This window comes from Malus domestica, chromosome 12, assembly GCF_042453785.1.
Source record: "Malus domestica chromosome 12, GDT2T_hap1".
Classification (NCBI taxonomy): domain Eukaryota; kingdom Viridiplantae; phylum Streptophyta; class Magnoliopsida; order Rosales; family Rosaceae; genus Malus; species Malus domestica.
Genome location: NC_091672.1, coordinates 11,651,343 through 11,664,457, shown reverse-complemented (window position 1 = coordinate 11,664,457; position 13,115 = coordinate 11,651,343). Strand labels below are relative to the sequence as shown.

At 35.4% G+C, this 13,115-nt stretch overlaps 1 protein-coding gene across 1 annotated transcript; it reads right to left on the bottom strand.

Annotated features, from left to right (window-relative positions):
* Positions 1 to 1,258: 1,258 nt before the first annotated feature.
* LOC103449865 (uncharacterized) lies at positions 1,259 to 8,174 on the bottom strand. The gene is made up of 8 exons (XM_029090678.2): positions 7,998 to 8,174; positions 6,561 to 6,791; positions 5,021 to 5,126; positions 4,089 to 4,271; positions 2,666 to 3,151; positions 2,443 to 2,526; positions 2,291 to 2,371; positions 1,259 to 1,888 (listed from the first exon to the last, which is right to left on the bottom strand). Exons 2-7 carry the CDS (start codon positions 6,606 to 6,608, stop codon positions 2,307 to 2,309), a joined length of 972 nt encoding a protein of 323 aa, XP_028946511.1. The 5' UTR covers positions 6,609 to 6,791; positions 7,998 to 8,174; the 3' UTR covers positions 1,259 to 1,888; positions 2,291 to 2,306.
* Positions 8,175 to 13,115: the final 4,941 nt, after the last annotated feature.

The window sequence follows — 13,115 nt, the reverse complement described above, 5'->3', positions numbered from 1 at the left end:
AGTGGTATGTTTGTTTGATAGAGATCATCATCATCTTACATCATCACCATTAGTCAGGAAATGGGGGTGGGTGAATTCACTAGGCTATAGTAATATTTAATTTTTTTTTTTAATTTATATATAAAGAGTTAATGTAATTTCTCAAACGGGACAATGTTTTGTAAAAAACATAATGAATCTCATAAGTGTAACTATCTATTTAGATTTTGGTTCAAAAGGACAACTTACATGAACAAATAAGTGTGGATATTGATGGAGGATTTCCAAAGTTGCTTGGTGGTCAATGTCTGGGTTAATTGGGGCCAACAATGTCGATATCATTATCATTGTTGCCAACAAAACATGCGAACGTTTTATCATACATTAATGAATCAATACAAACACAATAGTCATGTAAACATCCCTTCTTTCAAACCACATGCATTCTACACACAAATTTTTGATAGTTTATAGGCTTAATTGGATTATTATTTCCCGTGATGATATGATAGTTAGAAGGTAACCCCTATGGTAAAAAATTAGGATTTAAGCCCCTACGGTGAAATCTGTTAGGATTTAGAGCTAAATTTGAAAATTTTATCAACTCTACGTTAATTGTTTGCACATAAAGGCTCACCTCTAAGACTGAAAAAAAAAAAAAAGTTAGCCTCACATGTAACCCCACATGCTAACAATTAATAGTTTTGTTTAACCTAATATGTAATTAATAGAGAATTGTTGAAATTTTTAATTTTGGACCTAAATCCTAACGACTTAACCACAAGAGCCTAAATCATATTTTTTTAACCACATGAGCTATCTTCCAACTATACCATCTGGGACTAATAATCCAATTAGACATAATCTATATTAGGGGGGGTGGACGAGGGGCTGGGCCGGGCCCAATTTTTGAGGGAACAGACCAGACCCGTTCTAAAATGTAACGGGGCAAAGCGGGATGGTACAAGAATCCTAAACTTAGGAACCGAACCTAACCCGGCCCGTTTTACGGGACGGGTCCACCGGTCCAATTGCTTTTTTTTTGTTAAGAACAAATTGGTGGAAACCAAATTCGAAACTCAAACACCAGATTACGGGTGGCTGCCAAATTCAAAACTCAGTCATACACCAAAAATCTCAACCAATATCTCATCTCTACCGCATATAATAATAGAAACCAAGGGCTAATTAATTTAATCACAATCAGTACCGGTTTTAGGGTTAAAAACCACAACGAAATTAATTTATTCACAAGCAATTTGTAAGTGCAACCACGACATTTTTGAGTTAAAAACACTTAAAATTTCACCATGTCTGCAAATTTACACAATACATAAAAACTTCAAATCCCGAACCGTATGTACCCACCCTGACCCACAGGTTCAGGACCCGTTTGCCCATCCCTCATTTATGTGCCCACTTCCGAAACACTGATTTATATTCGACTACATTTCTTCCGTCTGACGGAAAAAAAGACTACATTTCTTTCCAGACCAAGAAAAGAAAAACAAAACTACATTTCCATATCAGATCAACCAACCACAATACCCAAATTTCTTTATCAACTATCAACAATTCTAACTGCAGCATTGGTTTTCCTTTTCCTCCTTTTTTTAGGGCGATAGGCGACATATCACATCACGACCATCATCGTCATCAAAACAAACTACATTTGTTTCCAAGATAAAATATACCTCAAAAAAACCAACTCAATATAAAACCTGCAGCAGCTAGCAGAATATCCAAGATAACAAAAACGATTTCCATAACAGTTTCCAGCGTTGATGTCCTCTTGTTGTAAGGAACCACCCTAACTGTCATTCTCACTACCATCAGTGAATTTTACACACCAGACAAAATCTTAAATGGTGTATGTACAAGCCCTTCTGTCCTAGGGTTGAAATTTTACCTGTATACAAAGCCGAGGTGAAAGTAAGTGCCTATGTAAGTACATATAGTAATTTTAACAGCGGTTATATGACCTAAAACTCTTGGCCTACAAAACTTTGCATCTCTGCAAACGTGATTTCCGGGTTCACAGCTATGGAACTAAGATTCATTTACTCTAATTACATTCAGTATAAAGGTGAAGCTACTGATGTAGTAAGTTGTCATGGCCTCTGAAAGAGAAACTGTGAGCTTCAAATGTATCCACAGAATGGAGATCCAATAAGATCTTATCGATGTTAAACACAATTTCTACGTACACAGCAACATAAAACAATTTGACATAAGAGGTAAAATGTGTTGGAGGAAACAAAGATATATTAAATGTTAGAAAACAAAAAAGTTATACAAGTGATTAACTTACATTTGGAATTTTATAACTATTCACTGCCAAAATCTTCATAACTTACACCTTCTGAGACGGTGTCCAATCTGTTATTGTCCCCTGTAAGAGTCACGGATCAAAATCAGAAAGCCCCTTGCAGTGTAACAAGGAAAGATATGTCAGGTCCTCACCTTGATGTTCTCTGTCACGAGAATCCAGGAAGTTGTTATTATCTGTAGCCAAGAAGGGTGATCTAGGATAGCTCTCCAGTATGTCTAAAACATTTAGAACAGGGATGATTAGATAGAAATTTCTCATGTTTAGCGTAAAGACTTCTCATGGTTAGTGTTTAGATAAAAATTTCTAGAGAGAGAGAGAGAGAGAGAGAGAGAGAGAGAGAGAGAGAGAGAGCACCTGAACTCTGAGAAAAGTCAGTTGCAAGATCCGAAAAGCTCAAGATTCGAGGAATCTGACCTAAAAGACCAAATGATGAACTGTCTGCATCAAGCAGAGATTCATTTAGGGACTGTGAATTGGACTCTACGCTATTGAATGCTGCAACAGAAGCATCTCCAATAGCGGGCCGGGTTTCCAGGATGTTTCCATCAGCACTAAACATGTACGAACTGCCTGAATATCCAACTTCTGATTTGACAATTCCCCCATTCATTCCATGCATCAGACCTATGTTGGAGATCTGGTTCGAAAGCATGTTTGGTTGGACATCAATCCTACCGGTATGAGCAGACATTTTACCAGCATTGTGCATACTGATGTGCAATGAAGATCCACCATTAGTAAAAGCATTATGTAGGCAAGAACCAACTTGGTGGTGTATATTTTCTGTCTTCAGCGCTGTTCCTACATGCTCTGGTGCATAGCATGTTGAGTTTTGGCGCACTGTGAGAAAAAGTATTACATTGTCATTTTTTTTTCAAAGTTATTACACTGTTATACCCTCAGTTCGAGCATGGATGACATCTAAAAGCAAGAATAAGAAATTGAAATGAAACATGTGATCATATGGAGTAAGAGTTGCCTAGAGGATGGGAGAGGGTAGAAGGGCAAAAGATTTTAAGGAGACAAATAGTAGTCGTTACGTCTTGGTATTTAGGTTGTGCGCATCACTGTTTACTCATACAGAATTAAATCCATAGATTTCATAAGAAATGTTGCCATATTAAGTAATACCAAGAGAAAATATTTAAGTGGTTGAATTATTTATACTGAGGCCCTACAATTTAACTGCTTAAATTGAAAATGCAACAAAATACCATGAAATCAGGTTACGGGAACAGATCTCTTGGTCCTGTTAATCTGTAAAAACTTTTTAAGACAAAAATCTGTAACCTTAGTGATGATATATTTCTAAATGGCAACTATTATTCCTATATGCATAATGAAAACTTAATTAAGAGAAAAATCTGTAACCTTAGTGATGATATATTTCTAAATGGCAACTATTATTCCTATATGCATAATGAAAACTTAATCAAAAAGCTGTTTAAGGTAAAAAGAGAGACCAACGAAGAGGGGGGGGGGGGGGGGGTGGGGAACTAGTCTTCATGCAAACTACATCAAGCATTTAATTGTGAATTATCCAAAAAATAATCTCAAAGCAAGTATACAAACTGATTAGCCCCTCACTACTTTCTTTCTTCCGATCTATTACATTGCTTATTTTAAGAGGCATACCATTACTGTGAAATAACCAAAACGACATGTTGACAGATCAAAACCCACATGAATCTATAAAGCTTCATTTGCACGGATACAAAAAAAAAAGCCCCTAGCTTAAGCATAATAAAATTTCCATCTAAGTGAGAAGAACTCTTACTTGATGAAATGTGAGATCCATTGGAACTAGATATTGAAGTGACTCCACTTGAGTGTAACTGACTCATCAATTCCACCTGTTGCTTAAGCAAGTTGTTATATTCCATTATTTGGTGCTTCACCATCAATCTTAAATAATACGCCCTGAAGAATTCCCGATTCTCTTCCTCAAGTTTCTGCCAAACTGGAAGTGCAGCCGGAATTAATGTAAAGATGAGCATACAAACACAGAGAACATCACTCAAAAATTCTCTAACTATTGACACAGAGCAGAAATAGTTAAAAATAAGTTAATATTGGATATTAACATTTCATAGTCATTGCAATATAATTATACAACAAAAAAATTCATTAATGGGACAGTTCAGAATATAAAGTTTCCTGCATTGGAGATTAATCATTTCGAAATCACTGCAGAGAAAATTCAGATTCGAAGGATTATAAGTTAGGTTTCTCATCACCACTGATCTCTCAATGAAAAAGAATAGATCTATAAGTTACAGCAACTTTGATGGCTAATACAAGACTAAAAAGTCAAAGTCCACCAGATTGGCTAATAAAAAGAAACACTGCAAGCAAGAAGATCAAACTTCCAACTCAGAACAGAAGGCAATAAAAGTTGATGGCCCCATTGAGAAGAACACAACCACTATACAAAAGTAGCCAAAATGGCTGAAAAAATACCCAAGAGAAAAACCATTCTGGCATGCTCAATAAGTTATGCCTTTGGGGGCCATAAAAAGAAGCAAACCAATTCTTTGTGTAATGTTCAGCTTGCAGAATGTTATAAAACACTTTGTGAGTGAGGGGAGAAACAAACAAAAAAAAACATAAAGAAAAAGAATTTCAGATTAAAGGAAAACATCAAGAAGGTAACAAAGTACAACAAATAAGAAAGAAAGCGATAAAGAGTACTATAGGATATCATCTTACCAAGTTCTGTGAAACCAGGCTCTATTTTTGCCTGATCCAGTAAAGTATCTACCACTTCCTTCTGGTTCATGTAAAGCTGGAGACATCGCTCGATAAGGTTTTGCACCTGAAAATAGACAAACATTTTGCATGTTCAACTTGAATGAAGGGATATAACAAAAAAAGGAATTATAGTAACTTCTACATTTAGTTGAGTGAACAAAGGAAGCGTGTAGCCATTACTTGCTTTATCCTCCCTTGACTCCAACCCATTAGTCAACTTAATTAGAGATCCTCTCTTTCACGATTGTTTTAATTTCCCTAAAGTAGTGGATGAACTTATAAAGACCAATTTGCTTGAGATTACAATTTTAACTTTTCATCACATTTTATTCATGTAATAATTTAATTTTTATTTCTGGTTAGTTGCTTTAATTAGTCTTATATTAGGCTTATGTTTTTATTTTATGTATGAGATGACAGAAGCAGTACTTGGCTTGTTCAATTTCTTAAGCATATAAACTTTGCACACTTAGCACACTTAGCAATATGCTAAGACTTGCTTTTTAAAGCATCTAATTTCTAATCCCATATCAGATTTGGAGAGCTTGTTAGAAGTGGGGAATACACGTCAAATATCATATTGGAGATAAAATGGATTTTATATAGAGGTTCATTTAACAAAAAAAAATTAAATAAATTTATCTAAATGTAACAAACATCACTTTAGCTTTGACAGTTAAACATTCATAATTAATCTTATATTTAACTCTCTAATACTCAATGTATTTCAAACTCCTAGAAATTGTCAAACTTTAGAGTTGATTTAGTTTTGTATTCTATTTTGTATTAGGATTTCTTTCCTAGAATAGGTCTACTTTGCTGCAGTCACTATGTTGAGGCATTATAAATAGCCTTGTAATTCCAATAATTAGAATAACAAAGAGTAGATGTATAGAAAAGTTTTGTTTTCCAGAGATTGGAATTCTAATCCTGCGATGGGATTACTTTGGAGAGAAGCCAAAGGTTTGGTTAGATGCCAAAATTCTCAGTGAGAGGCCAAGAACAAGTATGATGCCCCTCGAGATATTCCAGTTATCTTTAATTTTCATTTAGTTTCAATTTTATGCGTTTTTTTCACTTCCACTAAACTACTCGAATCTAAACCCTGTTGCCCAGTTCTGTACTACATCAAGAGAAACCAAGATAGAGCTACTATGAAGAAAGGTCGTGAAAATTCACTTGGTTACCTTGCACTTTGTCAACTACTTACATTTTACATCCCAATAAATGATTTCACACAAGAACTAAGATAAATTATACATGGACACTTAAGGGAAAAACAAGGAATAGAAAAGAAAAGATGTATTATAACAAAGCACTGTGTTGTTTTCATTTTGCAACTTTGCATCAGAAAATATATCACAGTCGCTGTTCCACTAATATAGCCTAGTTTAAATGGTTTAAGTTTTTCCTTTTTGTATTTTTTAACAAAAAATACAAGCATAAGTGGGTAATCTATGATATAGGTCATCAACAAAAATCCAGTTCAACAACTTACCAGTTGTATATCTTCACGTGAGACCCGTCTAATGGATCCACTAGACATATTCCAAAGTTCCAGTAGGAAGATTCTTGTGTAAGAAAGCTACGCTGATTGATTTTTAAACTTATAAATGAATCCTTCTTGGTTGTAAAACAAATGCCACAGATGATCAGTGAACTTCGAGACTGATGGATTCTTCACTTCAGCTTTAGATATATCATATACACATAAATGTGATGCACCAACCTGATGACAAAAGAAAAAAAGGGATTCATACTAGAATTAGCTCTTCAAATTTATTGGTTGAAAATTAGCGCTTTACCAATAATAGAAATTAAACAAAAGGGCCCAGGCATTAACATGGCATCAAATACTGTATAATATGTGTTTCAAAGAGAGCGAGAGCGCGTGCCTGTGCACACAGCCTATACATAACAAATTTCTAGAGAAACATTTAACAAATAACAAAAATGGCAAGCTACATCTTCGTTGACATAGAAAAACAAAAATGGTCGAATTATTCATTTCCCTAATTACATCTCTTGTAACAGTAAAATTTTAAGTAGTAAATTGTTTATGAACCTGATTCCCTAACTACCACTTCTCATATTAGATCTAAGCATTTATCTGCAATGGGATCATGAATGAAATATCCGTTTCAAAAAGGTACTTACTGAAGAATACACTTCCACACCACCCAATTAACATGTCAGAATCCTAATGCATTAGAATATTTAAGTACTATCTATTTCTCCAGCCTTCCCAAAAATCAGCGAAATCAAAGAACCAAAAAAAGACACCGACTGAAAGTTCCCTGCTGTACTAACTAATTTTATTTTACATAAATCAAAACATGAATAAATGATTGGCACCGTGACACCATATAAAATATTATTCAATACTAGGATTGTATTGCTTGTTCCGTTCACAAGAACGCCGCGAAAAATCACATATTCCTCACATGCACGTACAGAATAACTTATATGGGATGAAATTAAAAATGGAGTCCAATCAGAGAAACAAAAAGTATTTACCAAAAGAGGATTCAATATATGGTATGGGAGTACACCAAAACCAATTAGAGTTTCAAATTCTCGAAAAATTCCCCCTACTGGGAACCACAGAGAAACTCAGAGCGATTTTCTCTTCAACCAAACAGACTATTAGGTTAGGGTTTGATCAATTTACATCACCGAATCAATCCCAACCAAAAATGATTTTTTTTCCATGATTACATGAAATTACTAAAGCAAAACCCTAGACAAATCGCCCCAATTACAGAGACTGATAAATACAGACCGATACATACACAATCACACACATGCAACACAATCACAATTCCGAAACCAAAATACGAAACATCAAACCAGAAAAAAATAAATAAATAAAAAAAATATAAAAAAAAAAAGGGGAATCTCTTGGAACAATAAGGTGGTTTGCAGCTGATCTTACCAGAATTCAGTGGAGCTTTTGGGAAAGTTCCAGGGCTTTTACTGGGAGAAAAAGCTTTCGAGAGAGAGAGCGCCTGATCAGAGAGAATTGGAAAGTGTAAGGTGACGAAGCTCTCTGCTTTTGATCGTGGAACTCCTCCCCCTCTCGCTCCACAAAGCTTTTGCTAATTTGTCTTTTTTTTTTTTCTTTTTTTTTTTGCTGGGGCGAAATAGACTGGGCGAAGCGGGGATTCGCGCCACGTGGCGGTAGCGGAGAGTGGTGGGGGGTCCTACAGTATGCGATCAGGTTGAAGGGGACTTGTATTTTTTTATTTATTCTTATTTATTTTTAACTTTATCCAATCATGGAGAGAGAGAGAGAGAGAGAGAGAGAGAAGAGGTTTCATCAAAAATCATTACCAACGCTGTTTAGTCATTGACTGCTTTGACCAGCAGTGAAATCGTTGGCTTATCATGGTCTGTGAAGAAATGAGAGCAACCCTACCTCTAAAAATCTCCAAGTCAAGATTCAATTCAATTCTTCCAAATAAATAATAATTAACTGCAATAAATAGTAACGGTACAATTGCATTTTCACTCTTAAAATGAATTGGCTAGTCAATTCATATTAAAATATATTTTTTTTAAATAAAAATATATATTTTTAATTTTGGATAAATTTTTTTATCAATATTATCACGCAACGTGTCATTATCCGAAAGTACAATTTTGGTGTGTTTATGTAATTTTATTTGATGTATTTATGTAATTTTATTTGGCATATTTTTTTAAGTTTATTTGGTATGTTATGTAATTTTATTTGGTGTGTTTTTGTAATTTTTTTTTTTTGGTTGAATAAACATGCTCTTAATTTAAATAAAGTACCCAATTTAATAAATAAGAAATTACATAAAGTATTAAAAATAAATAAAAAATTAAATAAAGTACTAAAAATAAATACGAAACTACATAAAATACTAAAAATAAACACGAAATTACATAAAGTACTAAAAATAAATAAGAAATTACATAAAGTCTGAGTATTTAGGATATGTGGTGCTAGGATCTTCGTTTCTAGGATTTGTGTAGCTGGGACCCCCTCCACTTGTTCCCTCATTTCTTGCACGCCTCCTTCGCTCCATGTCCTCTTTTTCCGATGTCCATAAATATTTAGAATTCGGAGACATTCCTTCTAGAGGCTTGTTCATAGATTCACGATCTTGTTGAACCATCCTTTCTTTTCTAAGCATCTCCATTTATTGATTAAGTAGTTGTCTTTGTCTCTCATCAGCCGCATCACGTCTCTCAGTTGTTACTAAGATTGCTTGCATATTTACAGCTTTTGCCTCATCTCTAAACGCCTCTCACACCAAGTTCAATTCACATTGGCAAGCAAGTTCGTCCATATATTTGTATAGTCACTTTTGGAAGAACTCCATTTTTTCTTTGCTGCCTTTTTACCTTTAGGCCTTGACTCCAACACTTTTTCAAGCGTCCCTTCCAACATTTCAAATGCGTCACCTTCATGTTGGTCCAGGTCTACTTATGGCGAAGAGTGTAGAGGGATGATGTGCATGACAACTTCTAGACCAGTTGGCACAAATTTGTATCTGGGACAATCTTTGACAACATTTCAACATTCCCAGCGATAAAATGATTTGTTTTTGTTGTTCGAATTGTACTAAACTTGTGCTTGAAGTGTCTATAAAATGCGGGAGAAGACAATTTTATAATCAAGGTAATTAATGCTAGATAATACAATATTATAAAGTGCAGGTATAATACAAATAAATAAATAAAAATATTGTCACATGATCCGCTAAACTTCTGTCACTACTCAGATTATTGGCAGCTTGAGAGATGGCCTTTTTCCAACAAGTAAACGATTAGTTGAGTTTTTTTTCCAACGACCTTGAAGACCTTGAGCACTTCTTGAGCCTTTTACAAGCTTCTCACAAAAAGATGTAGTAATTTTACTCCAAAGTTCTCGCAATTGCATCTCATTACCCGTAAGCGGGTCATAAGTAACTTAAACCCAACATTCACACAACGTAACATCTTCGGTAAGCGTCCAATTAGCCATTTTTTTGCATACAAAAGTATATGAAAACTTTGTTGAAAGTGTTGAAAATATTGAAATGTGGTGTTGGGTGGAAGATAATGGTTAGATATTTATAAAAAAATAATAATAAATTTCATTTTATTTTTTATGTATTTTTAAAAAAATTTTATTAAGTTAATTAATCTGGACCTTTGAATTTCAAAAACATCAAAATCCAACATCCCAAAATTGGACACGTGGCCAACGGTAAGATTTTTGACATTTTCGTTTTTCTTTTCTAAAATATTTTGGCAGAAAAACATGGATCGTTGATCTACAAATCGAATGGTCCAAATTTTGCCACATCACTAGCCATTAGATGTCAAATTCAAATTTTTTTTACCGTTGGAAATCCAACGATCGTGCCTCGTGGCCTAAGTCATGCGTCCCCATTAGTGCACTTGCAGCATGGGCCCTCATTTGCCCATTGTCGGGAACGCATGCGTGTTTCCCATGCGCTAGTTGTAAAAAAAAAAGTTAATTCACATGGCTGACGTTAGCCTGGCGTCATGTAGGCTGATTTTTGGGCCAATCAATTCTAGGTTGGGCTCAAAGCTGGCATCCACTTTGGGACAACTAATTAGATAGGGTGGAGTGGGTTTTTTTTTTTGGGGGGGGGGGGGGGTGGGGTGGGGGGCTAGGGGAAAAATGGGTTGCTACCTAGCTTATTTGTGGAGGGGTGGAGTTGCTCTGAGTCGAGTCGTCAGCAAACTAAACTGTCCTGGTGTGTTTTTTATAGTGCTTGAATTTTAGGGCATGTTTGTTTGCGATTACTAGATCTTCTTGAACTAGACTAACTAATAGTATAGTATCGTATTTGTTATTCATATGGACTAGCTTTGATAAGATTACAAGGGACTCGCCTCGACTAAATGCCATATTAAATGGTCTTAATGGGACCTCTTCCCCCCATCCCTGAAGAATAGAGGGCTGCTAAAACCATGGATTACAATCTCGTTTGCTTCACTTCGCCAAAACCTGGTAGCGCAGATTGATTGGATGTTCTCTTCCTCGAGCGAATCCTCATATCAGTTTCTTCTTTTAGGTCTCATTTCTCTCTTTCTGTTTCTTCTGTTGTGATGGTTTTTCTCTTTCACACACCGGCAATAGTAACTCCCATTCTCCATCACACATCAGCACCAGGAGCTACTCCTCTTCTCCTGTCACCAAATTAGTCAATTTCCTCGTTGGGTTTTTAATTCAGACCAAAATTTCAATTGGGTTTTCTATGCATATCAAAATCTCAACAAACTCCCTTATCCATCTTCATCTTTTTACTGTCGTCTTCTTGTCGTTGTCTTTGTGTCATCTCCTCCATCTTTTTATTGGAGCTTGTATTCAATTCGAAATCATCGTTACTGATCCCACCATCATTGCGAAATTTGTATTTGGGGTTTTTGGTTTCTCAGCAACCTAGGTGTGATTTTCTTTAGAAAGCAATGAATTTTTCAATCATCTTTAGACTACTCATGTAATGGACTAGAATTCTTCTAACTAAGCTATAAAAACTGCATTCCTTTTCCATGGTGGTTGTGATTTGTGCGAGAGAGAAGTGATTGTGGTGACTGGCAGGGCGAGGTTTCAGTTTTTTTTAAAGGCAAGCTAAATTAAAAAAGGCAAAATAAAATATATAATATGTAACTTAATCCAGCACCGCATCAAATGCTTCAATATTTTTATACTGTTTAGTCCATGCCAAGCCAGTTCAAAAGTCCCTAAACTTAGTCCAATCTGAGATAGTGCACCCTAACAATTGGAGCCTTACAATACATTTTAACAAGAGAGAAATAGAGTGAGGGTTTATAGAAGGGGCATGCAAGGAAGATCATATTTTGTAAAACACATAAAATCTCTCTAATAGAGGTAGGATCTACAATACAAGTAGATGTCACTTTTCTGAAATCGATGGTTTACATGTGGTCCACAAAACATAATCTCCCCAACATTTTCCTTACCTAAATTCATACGAAACCTTGATCCTTGGTCTTGAAGTCATTATTATCTCTTTTAAGTAAACTTGATCCTTGGTTAGATAACCAAATAGATCCCACGCCTAATTCAGTCATCACCACCACCAGCTAAAAGTAAAATTGCTCTTATGTTCCAAGACTTGAGCATTTATGTTCCCTATCATATTTGTATTGTGTGGTAGCAAAATTCAGCCATATTCAGTATTGACGAAATTGTACCTACAAAACAAAATAAAACCTTTGATCAAGGCCAAAACCTCACGCGTTAATGAGGTGGGGGGGTTTGGCTAATGGATCTCCCATGTCTAAGTCAGTTTCTCTGAAAAGAGAGAGGATTTTAGGACTTACGTGCGCAACAAAAACTTATCATACATTAGTGTTGATGGAGTATTTATAGGGAGATGGCCGGCCATGAGTTTAGGCACTGTTTTAAAATGGGCCTAGGCACGGATGGTCAGTTACTGCTGCGATTTACTCCTAATTAGTTACAAAATCAGAAAGCATATTAAAGCTAATGTCTAGGTGGGATTAGACGGAGTTGGGCGCGCCTAGGCGGGGTTGGACAGTGACTAGGTGGAAAACGTCGGAATTTAGAAAAAAAGAATATTGCAGAGTCTGCGTTGAAGTCGCGCATGGAAGCACTTTTTTTTCTCTTTCATTAACCCACCTTTTTTCCTCGTTTTTATCTCTTTAAGATGGTCTCACCATCTTCCCAATTCATCCTTTTATATTCTTTTTTATTAACTCCACATCCGACTCCTTTTTCACCCAAAAAAAATTATTTTCTGAATCTTTTTTTTTTGTGAAATTTGCAGAAAGGATGATCAACGGAGGAAGGAGAGACGACGTTGTGAATGTGATACATCTAACGGTAAAGAAAGAAATGTGCATATGGTCATGTGAAGCTCTCCCACAAAGAGTAGTAAAGCCTAACATCACAATGGGCTTTTTATGTAATCAAAATGGCCTGCTAGGGTTTGATCCATTAGTTTAGTAGTTTACTTAATTACTAATCCACATTTTAAGTTCATGCTCCATTAGTTTGATTAATTAACGTTGATAAAGCTAA

Excerpts from the sequence above, each read along its gene's own strand:
- LOC103449865 (XM_029090678.2), bottom strand. The coding sequence starts at position 6,608 with ATGTCTAGTGGATCCATTAGACGGGTCTCACGTGAAGATATACAACTG. Across the intron at positions 5,127-6,560 it reads CACGTGAAGATATACAACTG|GTGCAAAACCTTATCGAGCG; the intron begins GTAAGTTGTTGA and ends GTCTATTTTCAG. Across the intron at positions 3,152-4,088 it reads TGGATCTCACATTTCATCAA|TGCGCCAAAACTCAACATGC; the intron begins GTAAGAGTTCTT and ends TTTTTCTCACAG.